Source organism: Aotus nancymaae, unplaced genomic scaffold (assembly GCF_030222135.1).
Source record: "Aotus nancymaae isolate 86718 unplaced genomic scaffold, 86718_ANA_hifiasm-v0.15.2.pri h1tg000106l, whole genome shotgun sequence".
Lineage (NCBI taxonomy): Eukaryota > Metazoa > Chordata > Mammalia > Primates > Aotidae > Aotus > Aotus nancymaae.
In genome coordinates this window covers 1357496-1379868 of record NW_026988521.1, presented here as the reverse complement: position 1 = coordinate 1379868, position 22373 = coordinate 1357496, and the positions used below count along the sequence as shown (strand labels likewise).

The 22373-nt window shown below is 58.6% G+C and overlaps 1 protein-coding gene across 4 annotated transcripts in view; it reads left to right on the top strand.

Annotated features, from left to right (window-relative positions):
* Window positions 1-5527: 5527 nt before the first annotated feature.
* Window positions 5528-22373, top strand: part of CHID1 (chitinase domain containing 1) — a 35505-nt gene continuing 18659 nt past the window's right edge. For 3 of the 4 annotated variants that reach the window (XM_021676977.2, XM_021676975.2, XM_064370275.1), the window contains exons 1-7: window positions 5528-5598; window positions 12814-12967; window positions 15011-15160; window positions 15785-15917; window positions 17062-17106; window positions 17922-18028; window positions 19160-19221. In XM_021676977.2, the coding sequence (XP_021532652.2) occupies window positions 12857-12967; window positions 15011-15160; window positions 15785-15917; window positions 17062-17106; window positions 17922-18028; window positions 19160-19221 (608 nt within the window). In that variant the 5' untranslated portion in view covers window positions 5528-5598; window positions 12814-12856. Of the gene's footprint in view, window positions 5599-12372; window positions 12443-12813; window positions 12968-15010; window positions 15161-15784; window positions 15918-17061; window positions 17107-17921; window positions 18029-19159; window positions 19222-22373 lie in introns of those variants that run through there. The other variant, XM_064370274.1, reaches the window with a different exon arrangement.

Sequence of the window (22373 nt, the reverse complement as noted above, 5' to 3'; positions counted from 1 at the left end):
CAGCCCGCAGTCAGCTTCCCAGGTCCTGAGGGACTCCCTGACCAGGGGGTTCTGCAGCAAGCACTTCTCCTGGCCAGCACCCACCCACCTGGCCTCCAGCCCAGGCTTCTTGGGGGCCCAGCCAGGTGAGCTGATGGAATATTGATCAACTTTAAGGTTGGTCTGAGAAAAAGAGAGTTAGAAAATAAGGCCCCCACAGTGGCTCATGCTTGTCATCCCAGCACTTTGGGAGGCTGAGATGAGCAGATCACCTGAGGTCAGGAGTTCAAGACCAGCCCGGCCAACATGGTGAAATCCCATGTCTACTAAAAATACAAAAATTAGCCGGGCGTGGTGGCGGGCGCCTGTAATCCCATCACCACGGATTTTCCACATGGCCACATGAGCTTCCTAGGACTCTGAAAAACAACCACAAACCAGAGGCTACAACTCAACAGAAACGCATTCTGGCCTCACTGTTGGGAAGACAGAAGCAGGTGTCAGTGGGGGTGGTTCCTTCTGGAGGCCCTGGCCCCGCGCCAGCTTGCCAGCCTGGCCGCGAGTTGCAGGAATCTGACCCCGCCCCACGTTCACCCCCTGCGTCTGCCTCAATGCTGCCTCTCCCTTCTGTTCTTTTTTTTTTTTTTTTTTGAGATGGAGTTTCACTCTGTCGCCCAGGCTGGAGTGCAGTGGCTCACTGCAACCTCTGACTCCCTGGCTCAAACGATTCTCCTGCCTCAGCCTCCCGAGTCGCTGGGATTACAGGTCCGTGGGTTTTCACTGTGTGGGCCAGGCTGCTCTGGACTCCTGACGTCAGGTGATCCGCCCGCCTCGGCCTCCCAAAGGGCTGGGATGACAGGCATGAGCCGCTGTGCCCCCTCCCTTCTCTTCTTACAAGGACCCCTGTCATTGGATTTAGGGTCCACCCTATTACCCAGAATGATTTCATTCCAAGACCCTCACCCTGGATGCCTCTGTGGAGACCCTATTATTACTATGGTTTTTTTTTTGAGAGAGAGTCTCGCTCTGTTGCCCAGGCTGGAGTGCAGCAGTGCAATCCTCACTTACTGCAGCCTCCACCTCTTGGGTTCAAGTGATTCTCTGCCTCGGGCTTTTAAGTAGCTGGGATTACAGGCCACTACGACCATGGAGAAATGCTGCCTTTTGATCTCATCAAGGCCAGGCAACCGGCCCCTCTTCTTTGCTTCTGGATTTTTTTCTTTTCTTTGGAGACAGGATCTGTCTCTGTCACCCAGGCAGGAGTGCAGTGGGGTCATCACAGTTCTCTGTAGCCTTGACCTCCCTGGGCTCAGATGACCCTCCCACACAGCCTTCCGAGTAGCTGGGACTATAGCTGCACACCACCATGACCAGCTAATTTTTAAATTTTTTGTAGAGACGAGCTTTCACCATGTTGTCCAGACTGGTCTCAAACTCCTGAGGCTCAAGGAATCTGCCCATCTCAGCCTCCCAAAATGTGAGTCGCCAAATCCGGCCAGCTTTCGGTACTTCAAGTTGGCTGTGGGATAGCGAGAAGCTTGAAACCCATCATGATGCCGTGACGCACACAGCCCTTTGCAAAGGGCAAATCCACAAAGCTAGGGCCACGTGCCACCACAGATGCCAGCCTCAGGGCTCCACATCAGCCCAGCAGCCAACCAGACACCTACACACAACTGTCACTGGCCAGGGCCAGCTGGGCCACGAGGGCCCACACATGGGACACAGACGGATATCTGCTGTGCTGGCTCTGGCACTGGCTCCAGAAGCTTCCGCCGGGTGTGAGTGTGCTACTTCCCCTCCCGCTTGCCCTGGATTTGCTTATGGCAGCACCCAGAGAGGATGTCTCTGTCCACAGGCGGGGAGGCCTCGGCAGCAGGGACTGCTGGTGTGTGTCCCTCTGTCCCTCTCTTCCTGGGCTTCCGGCCTCTACATTGGAATGTTTCAAGGCCTAGGAGTGACAGGACATGGTCAGCAACAGTGGCCTAGGTCCTGCCCTCCGGGTGACCCAGGCCAAGGTCTCCTAGTCAGAACAGGACACAGTCATGGGGCTGCCACTGTCGGGAAAGGCCCTGCCCATGCTGACTCTGCACAAGAAGTGTCCGGGAGCTGCCTGGGACCCTACCCGGGAGCACTGGTCAGCCTGGGGAAGACACAGCCCAGCCCCAAAGGCCCCACAGCCACCCGGTACCTCCAACAACCGGGTGTGAGTGATTTTTTTTTTCTGAGGCAGGGTCCTATCTGTCACCCAGGCTGGAGTGTGGTGGTGCAGTCACGGCTCACTGCTGCCTGACCTCCTGGGCTCAAGTGATCCTCCCACCTCAGCCTCCCAAAGTGCTGGGATTACAGGCGTGAGCCACCGTGCCCAGTCTGCGAGTGCTTTTGAGGATGTCTCTGAGAGGCATCCTCAGGCTGGGGACTCAGGAACATCCCAGATAAGGGATGGGGTGTCCCAGAGCAGGAGCCAGGAATCCACTCAGCAGCAGAAAGGCTCATCTCCACAGGCCCCCTTGCCCCACAGGGCTGCCTCTGCCCTCCTCTGTCCCCCCATGCCCACTGCAGACAGGCCAGGGGCAAGCAGGACGGCCTCAGGGCAGGGCAGACCCTGGACCTCTGCCAGGGCACCCCACACCTACCCCTCATAGGGAGGGCTGGGAATGGGGGTTAAGGGCTAGCTTAGTGCCTGGGCAAGGTGGCTATGCTTGGATTTACATTAAATTTCAACAATTAGGATTTGATTTATAGAAATTTAATTTCAATAAACTGAAGTTATAAATTCAAAACCCAATTTATTAACCTGTTAAGTTCAATTTTACAAACATCTATTAATCCCTTTATAAGCCTAGAAGATTTTACAGTCACTTTTTTTTTTTTGAGATGGAGTCTCGCTCCATCGCCCCGGCCGGAGTGCAGTAGCGTGACCTCGGCTCACCGCAACATCCACCTCCCAGGTTCAAGCAATTCTCCTGCCTCAGCCTCCAGAGTAGCTGAGATTACAGGCACACGCCACCACGCCCGATTAATTTTTTTATATTTTTAGTAGAGATGGGATTTCACCATGTTGCCCAGACTGGTCTCAAACACCTGAGCTCAAGTGATACACCTGCCTTGGCCTTCCAAAGCACTGGGATTGCAGGCGTGAGCCACGGCGCCTGCCTAGAGTCACTTTAAAGAGGCCTCTGCATAATATTTGGTCCCATCTACAAACTCAATTAAGCAATTTTCTTTTTTTTTTTTTTCTGTAATGGAGTCTTGCTCTTGTCGCCCAGGCTGGAGTGCAGTGGCACAATCTCAGCTCACTGCAACCTCCACTTCCTGTGTTCAAGCGATTCTCCTGCCTCAGCCTCCCAAGTAGCTGGGATTACAGGCACCCGCCACCATGCCTGGCTAATTTTTGTATTTTTAGTCTCACCATCTTGGCCAGGCAGGTTTTGAAATGCCGACCTTGTGATCCACCCACCTTGGCCTCCCAAAGTGTTGGGATTACAGCCATGAGCCACTGCACCTGGACAATTAAGCAATTTTCAACATTACGATTTATAAATTAAATCTCTTTTCACTCCTTTTTGCATACTTTAGGTTGTCTGAATTGACAACAGAATCTCAGTTGCTTCAGTAACTCAGTAAATGCATTGGCCTGGTGAGGTGGCTCACATCTATAATCCAGCATTTGGGGAGGCTGAGGCAGGAGGATTGCTTAAGCCCAGGAGATCGAGGCTGCAGTGAACCATGACCCACTGCATGCCAGCCCGGGTGACAGAGTGAAACCCTGTTTCATTGTAATACTTTTTTTTTTTGGTGGGCAGGGGGCAGCGATTCTCCTGCCTGGGCCTCCCAAAGAGTTGAGATTACAGGCGTGAGCCACCGAACCTGGCTAAGAACTCACACAATTTAACGGATTCAAATTTTATATGTGGTGAACCACAGTTGTCTTAGATGTTCCAAAAACATGCTGATGGCTTTGTGCTGGCAACTGACAAGACTCCCCCAGGAACCCTGCCCAGTGGTAGCCCTGGTTCTGGGCTTCCCATCCTCCCATCTGCAATTACCATCTGGTCTTGGGGTCTGTAGCTCTGGCCCAGAGTGCACCCTGAGTAGATTCTGCAATTCTTTTTTTTTTTTTGAAACTGAGTCTTGCTCTGTTGCCCAGGCTGGAGTACAGAGTAACCTCTGCTTCCCAGATTCAAGCAATTCTCGTGTGTCAGCCTCCGGAGTAGCTGGGATTACAGGCGCCTGCCACCACATCCAGCTAATTTTTTTGTACTTTTAGTAGAGACAGGGTTTCACCATGTTGGCCCGGCTGGTCTTGAACTCCTGACCTCAAGTGATCCCTCGGCCTCGGCCTCCCAAAGTGCTGGGATTACAGGCGGGAGCCACCACTCCGGCTGATTCTGCAGTTCTTTAGTGCCAAAGACCTCTGACCTCAATGAGATCCTAAAATGGCTAAGTGCCTTACTAAGAGAAGTTGGGTGCCGCCGTGCCCTTTTTAGCATTGCGAGGACTGCGTATCCCTGAGGATACCTGGCACGGCTTACTGGGACCCTCTCCCGAGCTCTGCAGACGTGCTGTCTTCACCCGCAAAGGCCAGGCTTCAGGCCACCATCCAGGCCGTTTGCTGAGCGCGAGTGCTGAGCTGGGTGAAAGCCAGCAGCTGGTGGGGGACGTGCCCGGGCACCGCGTCCGGCCCCAACCCCTTCTGGAAAGGCGTGGGCGTCAGCTGGCAGGAAATACCAGGAAGGGAAAGAAGGAAACGTGACTAGAAAGAAAGAACAAAGCTTCGTTTAAGGAGAAACCTCCCGAGCAGCAGAAATGGGGAAGCAGCTGTGCAGGGTGTCGCGGAGCCCACGCGCGCCCCGGGACCCGCCGAGCGGGGCAGGGCGGGGCCCGACATGCGGTTTTCTGCAGGACAGTGCGCTGGAGCGGCTGGGGCGGGGGCGGGGACGAGGGCGGGGGTCGGACAGCCCGTGCCGTGTAAGATGCGCTAGGCGGGAACTCCGTCTGCCCCCGTGGGCTCCGGCCGCCGAGCTGTGCAAGGCGCGGGTGCCGACCCAGACAGCATGGGTTCCGGGCCGCACCGCGGAGACGGCGTCGTGGGCGCCATCGGCCTGGGGATGGAGACGGCCCACTCAGGCGGCGGTGCGGGGGGTGCCGGGAGCGGTGACTGCGGGTGTCGGGAGGCGTGTGCCGGGGCGGAGCCCACCGTGCGGCACCCCCGGCCCGCCCAGCCCGGCAGAGGCCCCGTAGCCGAGGCCCCGCGCGACCCCACGCCGAGGGCGCCAGGCCTGCCTAGGAGCCGTGGCCCTGGGGACCCGGCGCCCCCTGGGGCGGGAGCCTGAGAGGCGGCTCCAGCGCGAGCACTAGGAGCGCGCAAGCTGAACGCCCCAGCCCCGGAGTCGCCATTCCCAAGGCCCCGCCCCTTCCCCGCCTCTCTGCCAGTCAGGCCCCGCCCCTTCCCGCCTTTCGGCCCGCCCTTCCCCGCCCCCTGTGCCGGGCCCGCCCCTCCCCGTCCCAGAGTGCCGTGCGCGGCGGCAGCGCGCGGGCCCCTGGGGCGGGACTTCCGGAGCGCTGGAGCGTCCTCCGGCCGAGCTTGTGTGGCCGCCCGGCTTCCCTGACATGCAGGTGAGCCCCGTGGCGGCCGCCCCTGCTCCTCCTCCTTGCACGGCCTCAGTGTCCCTTCCGCGAAGTGAGCGCGCCGGGCAGCGAGGCTCCGCCCCGGACGGGACGGGCATGGGTGGCGGGCGACGCCGGGCGGGCGCGTGAGAGGGAGCGGGTGTGTGAGGGGCGTGTGTGAGGGCGTGAGGTGGGCCGGGGCGAGCAAGCCTGACGGCGAGGCGCGCTGGGTGGAAGGGTCCGGTGTGCAGACCAGGGCTGTGGCCGACGGGTCTGAGCGCGCGGCTCGTGGGGCGGAGTGGTGGCCGTCGGGTCCCCGGGACCCCCAGGGGAGCGGAGGCTGCAGGCGGGCCGCCCTCGCGGTAAGGGGCGTGGGGGTGGACGCATCGGATCCCGCCCTTGGCTCAGCCCCAACCCTGGAAGGTTCCGGGCTGTCGCCTGTCCAGCTGGAGGGTGACCCGCCCGCCTCAGCGTCCTGGGCTCAGGTCATCTCTCGGCCTCCCAGCTACGTGGGGTGACAGGTGTGCGCGGCACACCCCCCGAAAGACCGTTTCCGTAGAGACCAGGTCTCCGTGTCGCCAAAACCGGCCAAGAACTCCCGGCCTCCCGAAGTGCGGGGTCCACAGGCCGGAGCCACACGGCCCGGTTCTTCCAAGTTAGCCCCTATCGGCCGCTGTCGCTCCGCATACGAGGGGCCACAGGCCGGAGCCACACGCGCCGGTTCTTCCGGGTTAGCCCCGATCGGCCGCTGTCGCTCCACACACGAGGGGCCACAGGCCGGAGCCACACATGGGGGGCCACAGGCCGGAGCCACACGCGCCGGTTCTTCCGGGTTAGCCCCGATCAGCCGCTGTCGCTCCGCACACGAGGGGCCACAGGCCGGAGCCACACACGAGGGGCCACAGGCCGGAGCCACACATGAGGGGCCACAGGCTGGAACCACACACACCGGTTCTTCCAGGTTAGCTCCGACCGGCTGCTGTCGCTCCACACACGAGCACACACGCACAGCACATGTGCACGCGTGACACACCCGTGTGCTGGGCTGTGACCTGACGCACGTTTCTTACTGCTGGTCCCCACGAAAGACGTCGCAGAGCCCCTGCTGTGACTCCCGTCCTTTCCGTCACCACCAAGGCAGTCCTGGAGCTACAGCCTGGGACCCCAGGAAAAGTGGTGGGAGCAGTAGCCTCTCCACCTTAGCTTGTTGCAGAGTGGGTTCTAAGACCCCTTTGGGTGACCAGGGTCAGGGTCTGTGCCTCTTCGTAACACCAGGTTCCTTCTGTGTGCGGGGCCGTTCTGCCCAAGGGAAGGTCTTTGACGTTTGGGGAAGAAACACATTTTGATGGAGGAACACAGTCTCTGTGAGTCTGGGAGTCTGTGTTACGTGAGGAGCATGACAGAGAGCATCCTGATGGGCCTCAGAGCAGAGCGGCTGGTGAGCACTGGGGAGCTGGGGAGGTGCCAAAGCCCAGATAAGGGCCTGGTTGCAGTGTGAGCACCCCTCACGCATCACACACAGCGTGTCCTCTGGCAGTTGTCTGTAAAGTTCCATGGCAAGTCGGAGAAGCAGCCCAGCACTTGTAGGCATCCTGTATCCAAGCACTTCATGGCAGAGCTGATGAGCTGGGCTCAGGGGACAGAGGCAGGACCCGCGCTGGCGAGCGGGGCGCGGCGGACAGAGGCAGGACCCGCGCTGGCGAGCTGGGCGTGGTGGACAGAGGCAGGACCCGCGCTGGCCTTGTGCTCAGTCAGCTTCTCCCTCTAGTGGCCCCTCTGCTGGACGCAAGCTGGCAGGACTGTCTTCCTCTTCCACGTGGCTAGATCAACTCCATCCCCCAACCCTTTCCTCTTCTGTCCCTGAAGTGTGAAATCACAGTTCCGGGGGTAGGGTGGTCATAGGCAGAAGGGCCTCTGGGTGGGTGGACAGTGGCCCTGTTTCCAAGCTGCAGGACCACAGGTAGGGGCAGAGACCCAACTCCATAGTGGTTGGTCGTTGGGCACCTGGGTGTGCCCTCAAGTTACTCCTGGAGCACTCCCCTAGAGAACCACCCCGTTTGGGTTTTCATTCCTTTCCTTCCTCCCTGACCCCGATATCTACTCAGAAGAGAGAGAAGGAGCTGGTGGTCATGAAATGGGCTGGGGTCAGACGGGGTTCCTGGAGCTGAGGCAGCTGCTGTTTCAGCCTGGCCAGGCAAGTGATTCTGGGTCGTCTTCCCTGTGCCATGGCCAGAACCCTCCCCACCTTCCCTGGGGCCATTGCTGACTCAGACCAAGCCTCTCAGCTGCAGCAGGAAGGTGGTGGGGCTAGGAGGAGGTGGCAGCAGCGTGCCGCCCTTGGTTCTGATTCTGGAATGTGTCACTGAGGACAGGGGCTGGAGAGGTTGGGGGCCGGGGGCACAGGGTGGTGACCTGTTCCTGGGTCTTCTTATCGCCCGCCCACCCACACCCTCTCAGATCTGCTGTAGCCGGCTGTTCAGACACTCACTGCCTTTGCCTGTGGCTCCGTGTACTGGGTGCTGCTGTGCTTGCCCTGTGAGTCCCCTTCCTAACTCCTCATAAGCCTGCAGCCTAGGTTGTCTTGTGGCTCCCTGCCTCCTGGGTGGGGGAGCTTCACTGGTTGACCTTCTCCAGGACGATGTTCTCGCCATGCAGGTGGGTGTATTGGGTACCAAAGCACGGAAGCTCCTGCCGGGGGGCAGCCACACTCCCCTCAGTCTGCACCAGGAGCCCTGGTGTCACCCAGGGAAGAGACAGGGCAACGTGGGGCAGAGCATTGTGGTTGGCCTGGCTCTGGCAGCACCTTCTGACAGAAGCACCTGCCTGGCTGGGGTTCCCGGAGCCTCTTGGGCCAGAGCTTCTATATCAGGAGCCTGTGACCCAAGGGAAGGCCGTGTGCCCGCCTGCTGGGTAGTGGGCTACGCTGGCCTCCAGCTGCGCACCTGCCAGGTCTCTGCCTCTGCCCAGGCTATGTGGCCCCCTCAGCTGATTTAGAGGGGTGCTTGGTGCCAGAACTGTGAAACTAGCCAAGAGCTTCTTTCCAGCAGCGTCCTGAAGCTTCATGAAGGACTAACAGCCCGACTGGACTGTGGTGGTTGTTCAGCTCCCCCGATGCCCCCGCAGCTCCCCCCGACGCCCCCGCAGCTCCCCCAGACGCCCCCGCAGCCCCTGCAGCCCCCCCGACGCCCCCGCAGCCCCCCCCGACGCCCCCGCAGCTCCCCCGACGCCCCCGCAGCCCGGCTGGACTATGGTGGTTGTTCAGCTCCTCTGACGCCCCCACAGCCCTGGTGAAAGAAAGCAGAATCACTTTTGCGGGTGGTCCCTAGAACCTAAAAATGAACAGTATAATAAAAGTTTAGTGCGGAAAGATCAGAAGATACAGCTAAAGCAAAAGAGAAGGAACACAATGACCAGTAATTCTGGATAGCCTGCTCATTTGCTGTTTTGTTTTCTTTCTAAAGCTTCCACGTTAAGGGTACATGATTTGCTTTTTCACCTGGGCTGGAGTGCAGTGACACGATCTCGGCTCAACACAACCTCCACCTCCTGGGTTCAAGCGATTCTCCTGCCTCGGCCTCCTGAGTAGCTGGGATTACACCCGGCTAATTTTTGTATTTTTGGTAGAGATGGGGTTTCACCATGTTGGTCAGGCTGGTCTTGAACTCCTGACCTCAGGTGATCCTCTCGCCTCGGCCTCCCAAAATGCTGGGATTACAGGTGTGAGCCACTACGCCCGGCTTCATCTGCTTTTTAGTGTACCTCCCATCATGCTTTTTCTGTGGGACTGGCTGTATAAGTGCTGGTTTATAGTGTCTTTGTGTTGACTGGCACATCGAGAGCATGGCAGTGTCTGTCCATGTTCCAGCATCTGGGTGTGCCAGGTCCATACCTCCTCAGGTTTTGTGTGTATGTGGAAAATCCCCGTAGCTGGGTGCAGTGGCTCATGCTTGTAATCACAATATTTTGGGAGGCAGGTGAATCACTGGAGTCCAGGAGCTTGAGATCAGCCTGCCCAACATGGCAGAACTCTACCTCTACTAAAAATAGAAAAACTCGCCGGGCGTGGTGGCTTGTGCCTGTAATCCCAGCTACTTGGGAGGCTGAGGTAGGAGAATTGCTTGAACCCTGGGGGTGGAGATTGCAGTGAGCCGAGATGGCACTCCAGCCTGGGAGACAGAGCAAGACTCTATCTCAGGAAAAAAAAAAAAAAAAAAAGTCCCCCAGAGTGGAATTTGTGAAAGGAAATGCATGTTGAAAAAAGAAAAAAGCAAAGCAAAATAACAAAAATAAGTGGAAAAGAAAATGCATGATGCAAAGTATATTCATGAGCAGATTGTCATCAGAAATGGTTTTCTCAACTTTAATTTCCACAAACAGCTCAGTAGAGTCGCTGGTGTCCGGGTTCTGTGATACCATTGTCTTCACTCCTTCACATACGGGTGGTGATGCCGTCGTATTTCAGTGTTTGGTTCTTTGATCGCTAATCAAGCTAAGCTGCTCATTTCTGGGGCTCTGAATGTCTCTTTTATATTCTTCTCATTTGTTATTTTTGTAATGGGACTTTTTTGTGGGCGGGGGATGAAGTTTCACTCTTGTTGCCCAGGCTGGAGTGCAATGACATGATCTTGGCTCACTGCAATCTCTGCCTTCCGAGTTCAACTGATTCTCCTGCCTCAGCCTCCCGAGTAGCTGGGATTACAGGTGCCCACCACACTCCCGGCTAATTTTTGTATTTTTAATAAAGATGAGGTTGCACCATGTTCACCGGGCTGGTCTCGACTGCCTGACCTCAGGTGATCCGCCCACCTCGGCCTCCCAAAGTCCTGGGATTATAGGCATGAGCCACTGTGCCTGGCCATGGGGCATTTTTTTTTGTCAGAGTGCCTTTTCTTGATTTGTAAGATTTATTTGCATATTACAAATAGATTATGGTTAGAAATCCATTGTCAAGTATTTACCAAATACTTTTTCTGGTTTATTATTTGCCCTTATATTTACTTTTTTATTTTCTGAATGAAATTTTTACATTTTGATGTAGTTCTACTCTAGTCGTATTTTCTTTCATGATCTCTCTCATTGCTCATACACCTGGAAAAGCCTCCTCCAACCTGAGAGTGGATAAGCAAGTATCCAAATTTTCTGCTTGTGCTTTCTGCGGCATCGTCATCATCGTCGTTAGTATGGCTGTTGGCTTCTCAGAGCCTACAATTTTTTGTTTTGTTTTGTGAGACAGAGTCTTGCTCTGTTGCCAGGCTGGAGTGCAGTGGCGTGATCTCACACCCCTCCCCCTCCACCCCCATTCAAGCGATTCTCCTGCCTCAGCCTCCCGAGTAGCTGGGACTACAGGCGTGCACCACCACGCCCGGCTAATTTTTGTATTTTTAGTAGAGCCAGGGTTTCACTGTGTTGGCAGGATGGTCTCAATCTCTTGACCTCATGGTCTGCCCACCTCAGCCTCCTAAAGTGCTGGGATTACAGGTGTGAACCACCATGCCTGGCCTTTTTTTTTTTTGGAAAAGAGTTTTGTTCTTGTTGCCCACGCTGGAGCGTGATAGTGAGGTCTCAGCTCACTGCAACCTCCACCTCCCAGGTTCAAGCGATTATCCTGCCTCAGCCTCCCAAGTAGTTGGGATTACAGGCATTAGCCATCATGCCTGGCTAATTTTTATGTTTTTAGTAGAAACGGGGTTTCACCATCTTGGTCAGGCTTGTGTCAAACTCCTGACCTCAGATGAGCTGCCTGCCTCAGCCTCCCAAAGTTCTCGGATTACAGGCGTGAACCACTGCCCCTGGCCCAAATTTTTATTTATTTATTTATTATTATTTTTTTTTTTGAGACAGAGTTTCACTCTTGTTACCCAGGCTGGAGTGCAATGGCACGATCTCAGCTCACTGCAACCTCCGCCTCCTGGGTTCAGGCAATTCTCCTGCCTCAGCCTCCTGGGTAACTGGGATTACAGGCACGCATCACCATGCCCAGCTAATTTTTTGTATTAGTAGAGACGGGGTTTCACCATGTTGACCAGGATGGTCTCGATCTCTTGACCTCGTGATCCACCCGCCTCGGCCTCCCAAAGTGCTGGGATTACAGGCGTGAGCCACCGCGCCCGGCCTATTTTTTATTTTTTATGAGACAGAGTCTTGCTCTGTCGCCCAGGCTGGAGTGCAATGGAGCAATCTCGGCTCACTGCAACCTCCGCCTCCTGGGTTCAAGCGATTCTGCTGCCTCAGTCTCCCGAGTAGCTGGGATTACAGGCTCCCACCACCACACCCAGCAAATTTTTTTTTTTTTGAGACGGAGTCTCACACTGTCACCCAGGCTGGAGTGCAGTGACAAGATCTCTGCTTATTGCAATCTCTGCCTCCTGGGTTCAAGCAGTTCTCCTGCCTCGGCCTCCCGAGTAGCTGGGACTACAGGCGTGCACCACCACGCACAGCTAATTGTTTTGCATTTTTAGTAGAGACGGGGTTTCACCATGTTGGCCAGGATAGTCTCCATCTCCTGACCTGGCGATCCACCCGCCTCAGCCTCCCAAAGTGCTGAGATTACAGGCATGAATCACCGTGCCCGGCCAATTTTTGTATTTTTAGTAGAGATGGAGTTTCACCATCTTGGCCAGGCTGGTCTCGAACTCCTGACCTCGTGATCCACCTGCCTTGGCCTCCCAAAGTGCTGGGATTACAGGCATGAGCCACCACGCCCAGCCAATTTTTATTTTTTTGTAGGATCTCACTATGTTTTCCAGGCTGACCTTGAACTCCTGGGCTCAGGAGTTCCCACTTCAGTCTCTCAAAGTGCTGGGATTATAGGCGTGAGCTGCCACGCCGGGCCTGTGGCTTCATTATTTTCCACGTAAGCCTTACCATGTTTGGGCTTTCTTTGGATTTGAAGGAGGAGGTGGGAACCAGTGTTTTCCTGGATGGCCAGTGGTGGTCAGGGCGGCGTTGGGCTGTGAGGGGAGGGCTCTATGGCTGGTAGTGAGGAAGCTCCTTTCTGAGTGTCTGGGAGGAACTGGCGGCCCAGTCAGGAGGCCCAGGAGTACTGGAGAATGGATTCTGGCTGCCAGGACTGGTCCAGGGCAGGGCTCTGTCCCAGTGGCCAAGGCCTCGCCCAGTGCCATGAGGACCCAGGCCCTATTAGGAGAAGGTAGCCCTATCCACAGAGGGGTTGCCCGTGTGGCATTTCTCTGCTGGTTGTTTAAATGTGCTCTGCTCTCCCTGCAGCCCTCTGGACCCCGAGGCTGGACCCTACTGTGACACACCTACCATGTGGACACTCTTCAAACTCCTCTGGCTTGCTCTGGCCTGCGGCCCTGTTCACACTACTCTGTCAAAGTCAGATGCCAAAAAAGCTGCCTCGAAGACGCTGCTGGAGAAGGTAGGGGTGGCCTGGGTAATTGAGGTGACTGCGCTGGCTGAGGGCTGATCCATCGTCATCTTCTCCTTTTTGTCCACTGGGGCCTGGAGGCAGGAGGCTCGAGGGGCTTAGCTCCTCACAGAGGGCCCTGATGAGCTTGCAGCTGGCGGGCAGCCTGTGTGGTTCTGGGGCTCTGGCCAGTCAGCACCTCTGTGTGAGCAGCCTCTGGGGCCGGGTTTTGAAGGTAAGCGGGGTGCATCCTCACTTACCCCACTTGCGGCTTATTTTGTTTGTTTTTTGTTTTTTGTTTTTTTTGAGACGGAGTCTTACTCTGTCACCAGGCTGGCGTGATCTCTGCTCACTGCAACCTCTGCCTCCCAGGTTCAAGGGGTTCTTCTCCCTCAGTCTCCCAAGTAGCTGGGACTACAGGTGGGCGCCATCACACCCAGCTATTTTTTGTATTTTTTAGTATAGATGCGGTTTCACTATGTTTGCCAGGATGGTCTCAATCTCTTGACCTCATGATGCGCCCACCTTGGCCTCCCAAAGTGCTGGGATTACAGGTGTGAGTCACAGTACCTGGCCCTTTTTTGTTGCTGTTGAGACAGAGTATCGCTCTGTTGCCCAGGCTGGAGTGCAGTGGCGCGATCTCGGCTCACTGCAACCTCCACCTCCCAGGTCCAAACAACTCTCCTGCCTCAGCCTCCCGAGTAGCTGGGATTACAGTATCCACCACCACACCAGCTAATTTTCGTATTTTTGGTAGAGACGGGGTTTCGCCATGTTAGCCAGGCTGGTCTCGAACTCCTGACCTCGTGATCCACCCGCCTCGGCCTCCCAAAGTGCTGGGAGTGCAAGCCTGAAGCACACGCCCAGCCGGGGCTTGTTTTCTGTTCAGTTTCCATTCTCGCCTCTTGCTTAAAGCACCTGCATCTTCACGTTGTTGTCTCCATCGTTGCCTCATGCTCTTTGGGCTGTTCCCCTGGGATGGCCCTGGAGCTCGCATCTGCAGGGGTGTAAACTCATAGAACCAGCCCTCGGCCCCAGCAGTCCCCATGCCGCTGGCTGGACCCTGCCACAGGACTGTTCCTGTGACTTAGTTCTGGACTGGCAGATGCTCTTTCTGTGCTGTCTGGGAGCAAATACACCACGCAATGGGCATCTCTCTCTCACGGGGGGCCCTTGGGGCGAGGTCAAGGGGAGGTTGAGCCAGGCCACGGAGTGTGGACAGAAGAGACAAGTCGATAGCTGGATGGAGGGTTTCCAGGAGCAGAGGTGGGGTCGGGGGAGGTGTGACATGGCAGGAAGAGGTCACATTGGCGGGGCGGTGCCAGGCAGTGGTTGGCCAGCAGGAGGGTGGTGTGTGCCTGGCATGTCATGTTCTTTTTTTTTTTTTTTTTTTTGGTTGAGACAGAGTCTTGCTCTGTTGCTTAGGCTAGAGTGCAATGGCGTGATCTCAGCTCACTGCAACCTCTGCCTCACAGGTTCAAGCAATTCTGCCTCAGCCTCCCAAGTAGCTGAGACTACAGGCATCCACCACCACGCCTGGCTAATTTTTGTATATTTAGCAAACACGGGGTTTCACCATGTTGACCAGGCTGCTCTTGAACTCTTGACCTCAGGTGATCCACCCTGCCTTGGCCTCCCAAAGTGCTGGGATAACAGATGTGAGCCACTGCGTCCAGCCCTCCTGGCACGTTCTTGTCCAGCAAAGGGTGTGGCCCTGGATGGGTGTAAGGTGGCCAGAGCTGGTCCTGACTGTCCACCCTCGCATGCAAGGAGGGAGCCACCATAGCCATCTGCCTGCCTGCCTGCCTTCCATCCTGGAGCAAGGGTGGGAAAGGCCTGTACAGTCAGCCAGTGTCTGCTGACAGCCAGAGCCCTTCTGAACTGAATTGCCGGCTGTGGCCTGGATCCTCTCCATGCAAGGCCTCCAGGTCAGCAGCACTGTGTTGATCCAGACACTCGGTTGCTGGCTGAATGGAAAGGACTTGCTGGGTGCAGCTCTGTGCCCTACACTGAGGACAGATGACTGACAGCTTTCTCTCGTTCCTTTTATTTCAGAGTCAGTTTTCAGATAAGCCAGTCCAAGACCGGGGTTTGGTGGTGACGGACCTCAAAGCTGAGGACGTGGTTCTTGAGCATCGCAGCTACTGCTCGGCCAAGGCCCGGGACAGGCACTTTGCTGGAGATGTACTGGGCTACGTCACTCCAGTAAGTCGGGGTCCTCACAGTGCAGAGGGAGGTCCTGAGGCTCAGACGGGCTGCCCTGGCCCCGTGATGGCCTCCTCTGCCAGTCAGTGATGGGGGTCTGTCTTCTGCTCTCCCCGGGCTGCCGCTGCTGTGAGGCTACAGGGAGAGATGGCTTCCTGGAGATGGCAGAGTGTGAGGCGTTGGGCTTCTCTCCAGGGCTTGCTGCAGGGACCTCTGTGGGTTCCCGTCTGAATCCAGAGGTGGGCTCTCAGGTTGTCTGTGGTCAGGAAGTGGGTGTGCTTCCTCGGCCAGGGACGGGGAGGTTCTCACACCCAGCCTCCTCTCCTCTTGCTGTTCCCAGCTGCCAGCTTGCAGCTGTGGTGTGCACTAGCTTAGGGCAGGGCTTGAGATGAGCACCAGTCACTTCTTTTGGTGAAAGGGATGTCGTGGCCTGGGTCCCAGGCTGTGAGTGGCAGTCCAGAGTGGGGGAAGGATACCCCAGACCAGGAGCTGACGTCAGTCAGCGCTGAGAGCTGTCTACACTTGCCGGCCCTGGGCATATGCAGATCCACCAGAATGACAGCACCATGGTGAGGCAGGGGCTCACTCACCTGTCCTCCGTCTGATGTCTCCAACCTTTGTCAGTGGAACAGCCATGGCTATGATGTCACCAAGGTCTTCGCAAGCAAGTTCACACAGATCTCGCCTGTCTGGCTGCAGCTGAAGAGACGTGGCCGTGAGATGTTTGAGGTCACGGGCCTCCATGACGTGGACCAAGGTTCTCATCCTTCCTGCTTGACTGTGCTTGCCCCACAGGCTGAAAAGAGTGTGAGTGCGAGAGCCGGTGTGTGTGTGTGTGTGTGTGGTGTGAATGTGAGTGTGGAAGTGTGAGACTGATCATGTGGGAGAGGAGAAATTGTGAGTGTGTCAAATGTGACTGTGGGTGTGGACATGTTTAAGTGTGTGTGTGATGACCGCGAGGCCCCTGCCCTTTCCCCTGTGGCTAAGCCTGGAGGGCAGGCCCATGGTGTGGGCTGGGGCTGGGAAGGAAGGTGAGTGGGGCAGGGCAGGGCTGGTAGAGGGCCTGAGGTGGTCGCCACTGTGCGACCCTCTACAAAGCCAGCTTGGTGCCTCTGAGTGGTCCGCCCGGCTCTGCTCCATGGTGCAGGTGGCTGTGAGGTAGGTCTTCCCCACGCCTCCGGGCAGCACCCCGCATGTGCAGGACACGCTCTGCAATGACTCAGGCAGCCTCTAGGCAGTGAAGGATGACTCAGGCAGCCTCTGGGCAGTGAAGGCACAGGCTGTTGGCTTCTCCTCCTCTGCCCCTCCCCTAGCGATTTTCACTCTGTGCCAGGGAGGATGGTGCGGTTCAGGCAGAGGCTGTCTCCCGATGACGTATCCTGATGACTCCTGCCCAAGTTTACATGACCACACCTTGTGTTCGGGCTCAGACAGAGAGACGTGGCAGGGGAAGTGTTAGCTGGTTTTGGAGTTCAAGAGCAGGCGTGGTTTTCCCTGACACTGAGAGAACCGTAAGCAGATGACGGAGTGTCAGCCAGTGACAGGCCTGGCGGGTCTGGCCACCCCTCAGCTCAGAGAAACCCTGACCTTCCCTAGGCCCCGGGATGCAGCTACCTGTCCCCCTGGCCAGCCACAGGCTCTGAGCTGTCCCAGCTCAGGGAGGGCAAGCTCAGAGCTGCTCTGCAGGTTCAGGAGGGGGCCTTGGCCAGGAGGCGGTGGGGTGAGGAAGGGGGTGCGTAGGGCCGCCCTGGGCCAGGGAGGGGTGGGTTCTCACACCCGCCTCCCCTCCCCGTGCCATTCCCGTTGCATATTGTGCGGCTGCCACGTTTTCCTCCTCAGGTGGGCTGGGTCTTCGGCTGGGCACGTGTCCCTGTGCTGACTGTCCCCTCCACGTCCCACAGGGTGGATGCGAGCTATCAGGAAGCATGCTAAGGGCCTGCACATAGGTGAGTCCGGCAGGCCAGGAGTGGAGGCCGTGACAGCACGACCTCCGAGGGTGGACGGGTGGGCTCTGCGGTCTCCCCGTGTTCCTGATCGACTGTGCTGCTCCGGCACAGGTCATTCCGGCTGCTCAGAGGTGAGGCTGGCCCTGGCCTGGCATTCACAGCCCTTGGTCTGGCTGGAGTCCTGGGCTCTGCCCACGCAGGCTGTAGCCCGCCAAAGCCAGGCCTCCTTGGCTGATGGCGTTGTCCTCACTTCCCCGTCCATTTCTTCCTTCCTTCCCCTGACGAGTCCTGTTGGGGCAGTTGGGGCCAAGTTCTGGGCTCGGCCTGAGGGTGATGCCGACCCTGGCCCGCCTGTGCCCCTGTAGCTCACGGCTGGCGAGGGAGGGGCACGTGTCCCCACATCCAGTGGCAGCCTCAGAGGCAGTGGATTAAGAGTGTGGGTTGCTGAGGGAGAGGCTCTGGGAGATGCTAGGAGCAGGTGACGGGGCTGAGCTGGAGCAGCCGGAGTCTGTCCCTGCTGCCCTCCTGTAAGGTGGAGCAACTCCCATGCTGAGCCCTGCGGGGAGCTGGTGTCTGGGCAGCAGGACCATCAGCGTCTGCTCGTTCCTTCGCCACCGTCCCTCCTTCTCCAGCCTATGAGACTTTGGGACATCCTCTCTGGACATGTGGCTGCTCCAGGTGGCCTCCCTGCCCATCATTGTGTGCCGTCGCTTCCCTCTGGAGGCCAAGGAGATGTACCTTTGAGGGCAGCAAGCAGTGGGTGCCCTCCAGCATTTCCCAGCCCTGGCCCCTGTACGTGTCTGTTGCTCCCGCAGTGCCTCGGCTCCTGTTTGAGGACTGGACTTACGATGATTTCCGGAACGTCTTAGACAGTGAGGATGAGATAGAGGAGCTGAGCAAGACGGTGGTCCAGGTGGCAAAGGTGAGGCCTGTGTGCTGCTCCAGCCTCCAAGCACGGCCCTAGCCCACCTGGCCCCGCGCCCAGCCCCACCTGGCCCAACCCCCAGGCCCACCTGGCTGAGCCCCAGCCCACCTGGCCAAGCCCCAGCCCCACCTGGCTGAGCCCCAGGCCCACCTGGCCGTCTGGCTGGGCCTCCACGAGGCCTCCACTCAGCTTCCCTGGCTTCTTCCTTGGGCACCTTCTGGCGCAGCCTGCATCTTCCAGGGAAGGCAGTGTCAGCGGCTGCTGCTCGCTTTCTTTACTATGGGTCCTCTGATGGTCCCAGGCATGAGAAGCTTGTCTGTTGAGCCAGGTGCTTCCCTTGGGCAAAGCCCAGCTGCCCACTGCCCTCCTGCAAGGGGACCCAGCCCTGCTGGCTGCCAGTGTGTTTGGGCTGTAAGGGTCAGGGAGCCCTCAGGCCCCCTGGGTGAGGTTGGGGGAGGCGCATGGGTGGGCGGGATGCATGAGAGCACAGGCCCCTCCACTCCTGTTCCTCTGGGACCCCCACACTTCCTCCTCCAGACAGGCGCTTCACTGGCCACCCCACTCCTGTTCCTCTGGGACCCCCACACTTCCTCCTCCAGACAGGCGCTTCACTGGCCACCCCACTCCTGTTCCTCTGGGACCCCCACACTTCCTCCTCCAGACAGGCGCTTCACTGGCCACCCCACTCCTGTTCCTCTGGGACCCCCACACTTCCTCCTCCAGACAGGTGCTTCACTGGTCACCCCACTCCTGTTCCTCTGGGACCCCCACACTTCCTCCTCCAAACGGGCGCTTCACTGGCCACCCCACTCCTGTTCCTCTGGGACCCCCACACTTCCTCCTCCAGACGGGCGCATCACTGGCCACCCCACTCCTGTTCCTCTGGGACCCCCACACTTCCTCCTCCAGACGGGCGCTTCACTGGCCACCCCACTCCTGTTCCTCTGGGACCCCCGCCACTTCCTCCTCCAGACAGGTGCTTCTGAGCATACAGCCCAGGCTTGGGTCTGGCCTCGTGAGTGAGCAGGCTATGTCCTGGCCGTGTAGGCGGAGGGGTTGGGCTTCTTGTCTTTCTACCCCTCCCTCCTGGGCCTCCAGGCCCTCCTCACCTGTGACTGCTTCTTTCAGAACCAGCATTTTGATGGCTTCGTGGTGGAGGTGTGGAACCAACTGCTAAGCCAGAAGCGTGTGTGAGTGGCACAGGAGGTGGTGGGCGGCCCTCGTCCTGGCCCTGGTGTTTGGCGGAGGCTGGACGAAGGAGTATAGGGAGTCCCTTTGGGAGGGCCTTGCTTCCACAGTCCCCAAGCCTGGGGGCAGGATGGGGCTGCGCGGAAGATGGACGCAGCCTGCGCAGGCATCTTTGCAGGGCGGCCCCCCGCTTTGGCAGGGCAGGGAGTGTGGCTGCTTCAGGTGAGCGGGCTTACTGCTTGGGCAGGACCGAGGTAGGGCCATTCCTCAGGGCTGTGGCCAGTCCAGTCGAGGCGTGGGGAGCCGGCTGCAGGACTCCCTCAGGCCCCCTTTTGCTACATCAGAGCCTGGCCCGCCCGTGACATTCGTGGGTTCCCGCTCCCCATGGCCCATGTGACCAGGAACAGAGGGAGTGATGGAAAGTGCCGCTGCTCCCCACGCCTCACCTGGACTGGCCACAGCCCTGAGGAATGGCCCTACCTCAGTCCTGCCCAAGCAGCCGGCCGCTCACATGAAGCAGCCACCCTCCCTGTTCTGCCACAGTTGCGGCTGCCCCGCAAAGACGCAGGGGGACGGTACTCCTGCCCAGGATGTCGTGGGGGGCGTGCTCGAACATGCTCGGGACAGGCGGCCTCCTCTCACTCCACGGATTGCAGCGAGTGAGGCTGGCGTGGCCCCTCCGCAGGTGCCTGGACGGCAGAGTCCAGTGGCAGCCGTCCAGCCTTCAGCCTTCTGTGCGAGCCGCGGGTTCTGGGGTCAGCTCCCCGCCCCCGCCACCGGAAGTAGTTCTGGCTGCGCTTTAGGGCCCAGCCCCAAGCCCCCAGCCAGGCTCCGTGGTGTCCCCTGCAGCGGCCATGGCAGTGCCATCCCGTTGCTGCTTTGGGCAGAGGAGCTGCAGGGCCAGGCTCTGCCCACCTAGGGCAGCATCCCCACACAGCTCTGAAGCTTGAGGGAGGGCTGGAACATTGTTGAGGCAGAGCCTGTGAGGGGCAGGATTCCTGCCCAAGGGCCCGTTGGACCCTGCGCCTGGAGCCAATGCTGGCCCTGCCCTTGTGGGAGGCTCCATCCTCTGCACCTGCACTGAACTCTGAGGGCCTCACTGGCTGGGAGGCCGCAGGCTTCACCCAGAGCTGCTCCAGGCCCAGGCTCTGGAAAAGCCCTGAAGTCCTGTTTTCTGGTGCTCAGAGCCCCGCACCCTCAGCCAGCACCCCCTCATTGGGCTGCCTGCTGGGTGTTTCTGAGAGGTTGCTCTGTCCGCTTCCCTCCTGGGAGGCCTGGCAGCAGCAGGAGAACCAGGAGCTGTGTGGAGGGCAGCTGGGAGGGGCGCTGCAGTAGGGGTGAGGATGTCCCCAGGCTGTGGGGAGCCTGGTGTCTGTACAGCCCCTGAGGCCCCAGCTTTGCCAGAGGATCAGGTGCCTGTGCTCTTGGCTGAGGGACAGTCCCAGGCCCGGCCTTAGGGGTCCCTTGCTGAGCCATGGGCAGCAGGCCCTGCCTGGGCTGACCTTCTGGTACCCTCTGAGGGGAGGGGTGTCTCAGAGCAGGACACAGATTCTGCCAGCCTCCAGCCTTTTCACTAATCCTGGGAGAACGGGTCTATTAATCAGAGATTTGCCGTAACTCATTTCTGTTTCAGAGCATTAGGTAGGCAGCGAGACTGCACCAGAGGACTGCTCCTCAGGAGACACAGCCTCGTGTCTGGGGTGGAGGCTGGGGGCGCTGAGACAGCCTCTTTGTGTCTGGGGTGGAGGCTGGGGGCGCTGAGATAGCCTCTTTGTGTCTGGGGTGGAGGCTGGGGATGCTGAGACAGCCTTGTGTCTGGGGTGGAGGCCGGGGGGCGCTGAGACAGCCTTGTTGTGTCTGGGGTGGAGGCTGGGGGCGCTGAGACAGCCTCATTGTGTCTGGGGTGGAGGCTGGGGGCGCTGAGACAGCCTCATTGTGTCGGCCCCTTATAGTTGTCCCCATGCCCAGAGGGCTATGATAAGGGCACTTGGAGCCACTGGTGCTAGCTGCTGGCGGGATGAGGGGGCTGTCGAGAGGAGCACTCTGGGTGATGCTGGCACCCACAGCAGCTGCAGCCCACACTGCTTCTGGGCCCATATTGTCTTCTGGGGCGCTGGATAGACCTGACTCAGACGTGTCCTCCCTGAAGGCCAGCTCTGGGCCACGCCGTGAGCCCTCCTGTGGGAGGACACTCAGGCTCCCTGGGCCCCTCACGGAGTGGCTAGGGGCACCTTTTGGCCCTCAGATCTGGTGCGGCCTGGAGGAAAGCCAGCCCAGCACCGTCCTGGGGCGCTGTGGGTACCTGCAGACGGCACAGACGCCATAGGCGGGAGCCAGGCAGGAGTTACCCCAGGTAGGCTCAGCTTCCCCAGGCATCTGGGCATGGCCTGCTCTGCTCACTTGGCTCTGGTGTTTCAGGGGCGGGGGCAGCATCCTCCTTGACCACCACCTCTAAGTGATGCGCAGTGCGTGACAGCCTCTGGCACCCACAGAGTTGTGGACACTGCGGCTGCAGAGGCATGAGGACAGGGTGCCCCGGAACTGCTCCCCACTGAGGACTGTGCCGGCATTGCATCTGGCAGAGCTGACACCCAATCATCTGGGCCAGAGTTACCAGGAATTGACGGGGGCTTAGCTTGGAAAATGACAGTCCCATTTGGCCACATCAGGGAAACAGGAGCTGCCACCATGCAGCAGTTGCACGTGCCAGGCCCTGGTCCCAGCACCGTCAGGAGCACCAGGGCCTCAGGGTACTGGCTGAGGAACCAGCAGCCCGTCATGGCCTAACTCAGTTCTCACTGAGCCCGGCAGAGCCTTGTGCTGGAGTGGGCAAGACCTGGAGTCCGTGGGGGCCAGCTTTTGCCCTGGCCTCGGCCGTCCTGTCTCCTTGCCAGATAGGGCTGCTCCCAGGGACCTGCAGTGTGAGTGAGAGTCTCCCCCAGCGTGGACACGTCACCCTGAACCCGACTTTGCAGCAGTGTGTGCTCCAGGGCAGTTTCTACAAAGAGGCCACCTGCAGGGCAGGCTCATGGGCACCAGCGTGTGCACATGGCAGGCTTGGGGTCCTGACGGCTGCTCCAGGCCATGCTAGGAGGGAGGCTAGTACTGTCCTTTGGGGGACACTGCCAGCCTGCTCTGAGATGCCCCTGCCTCT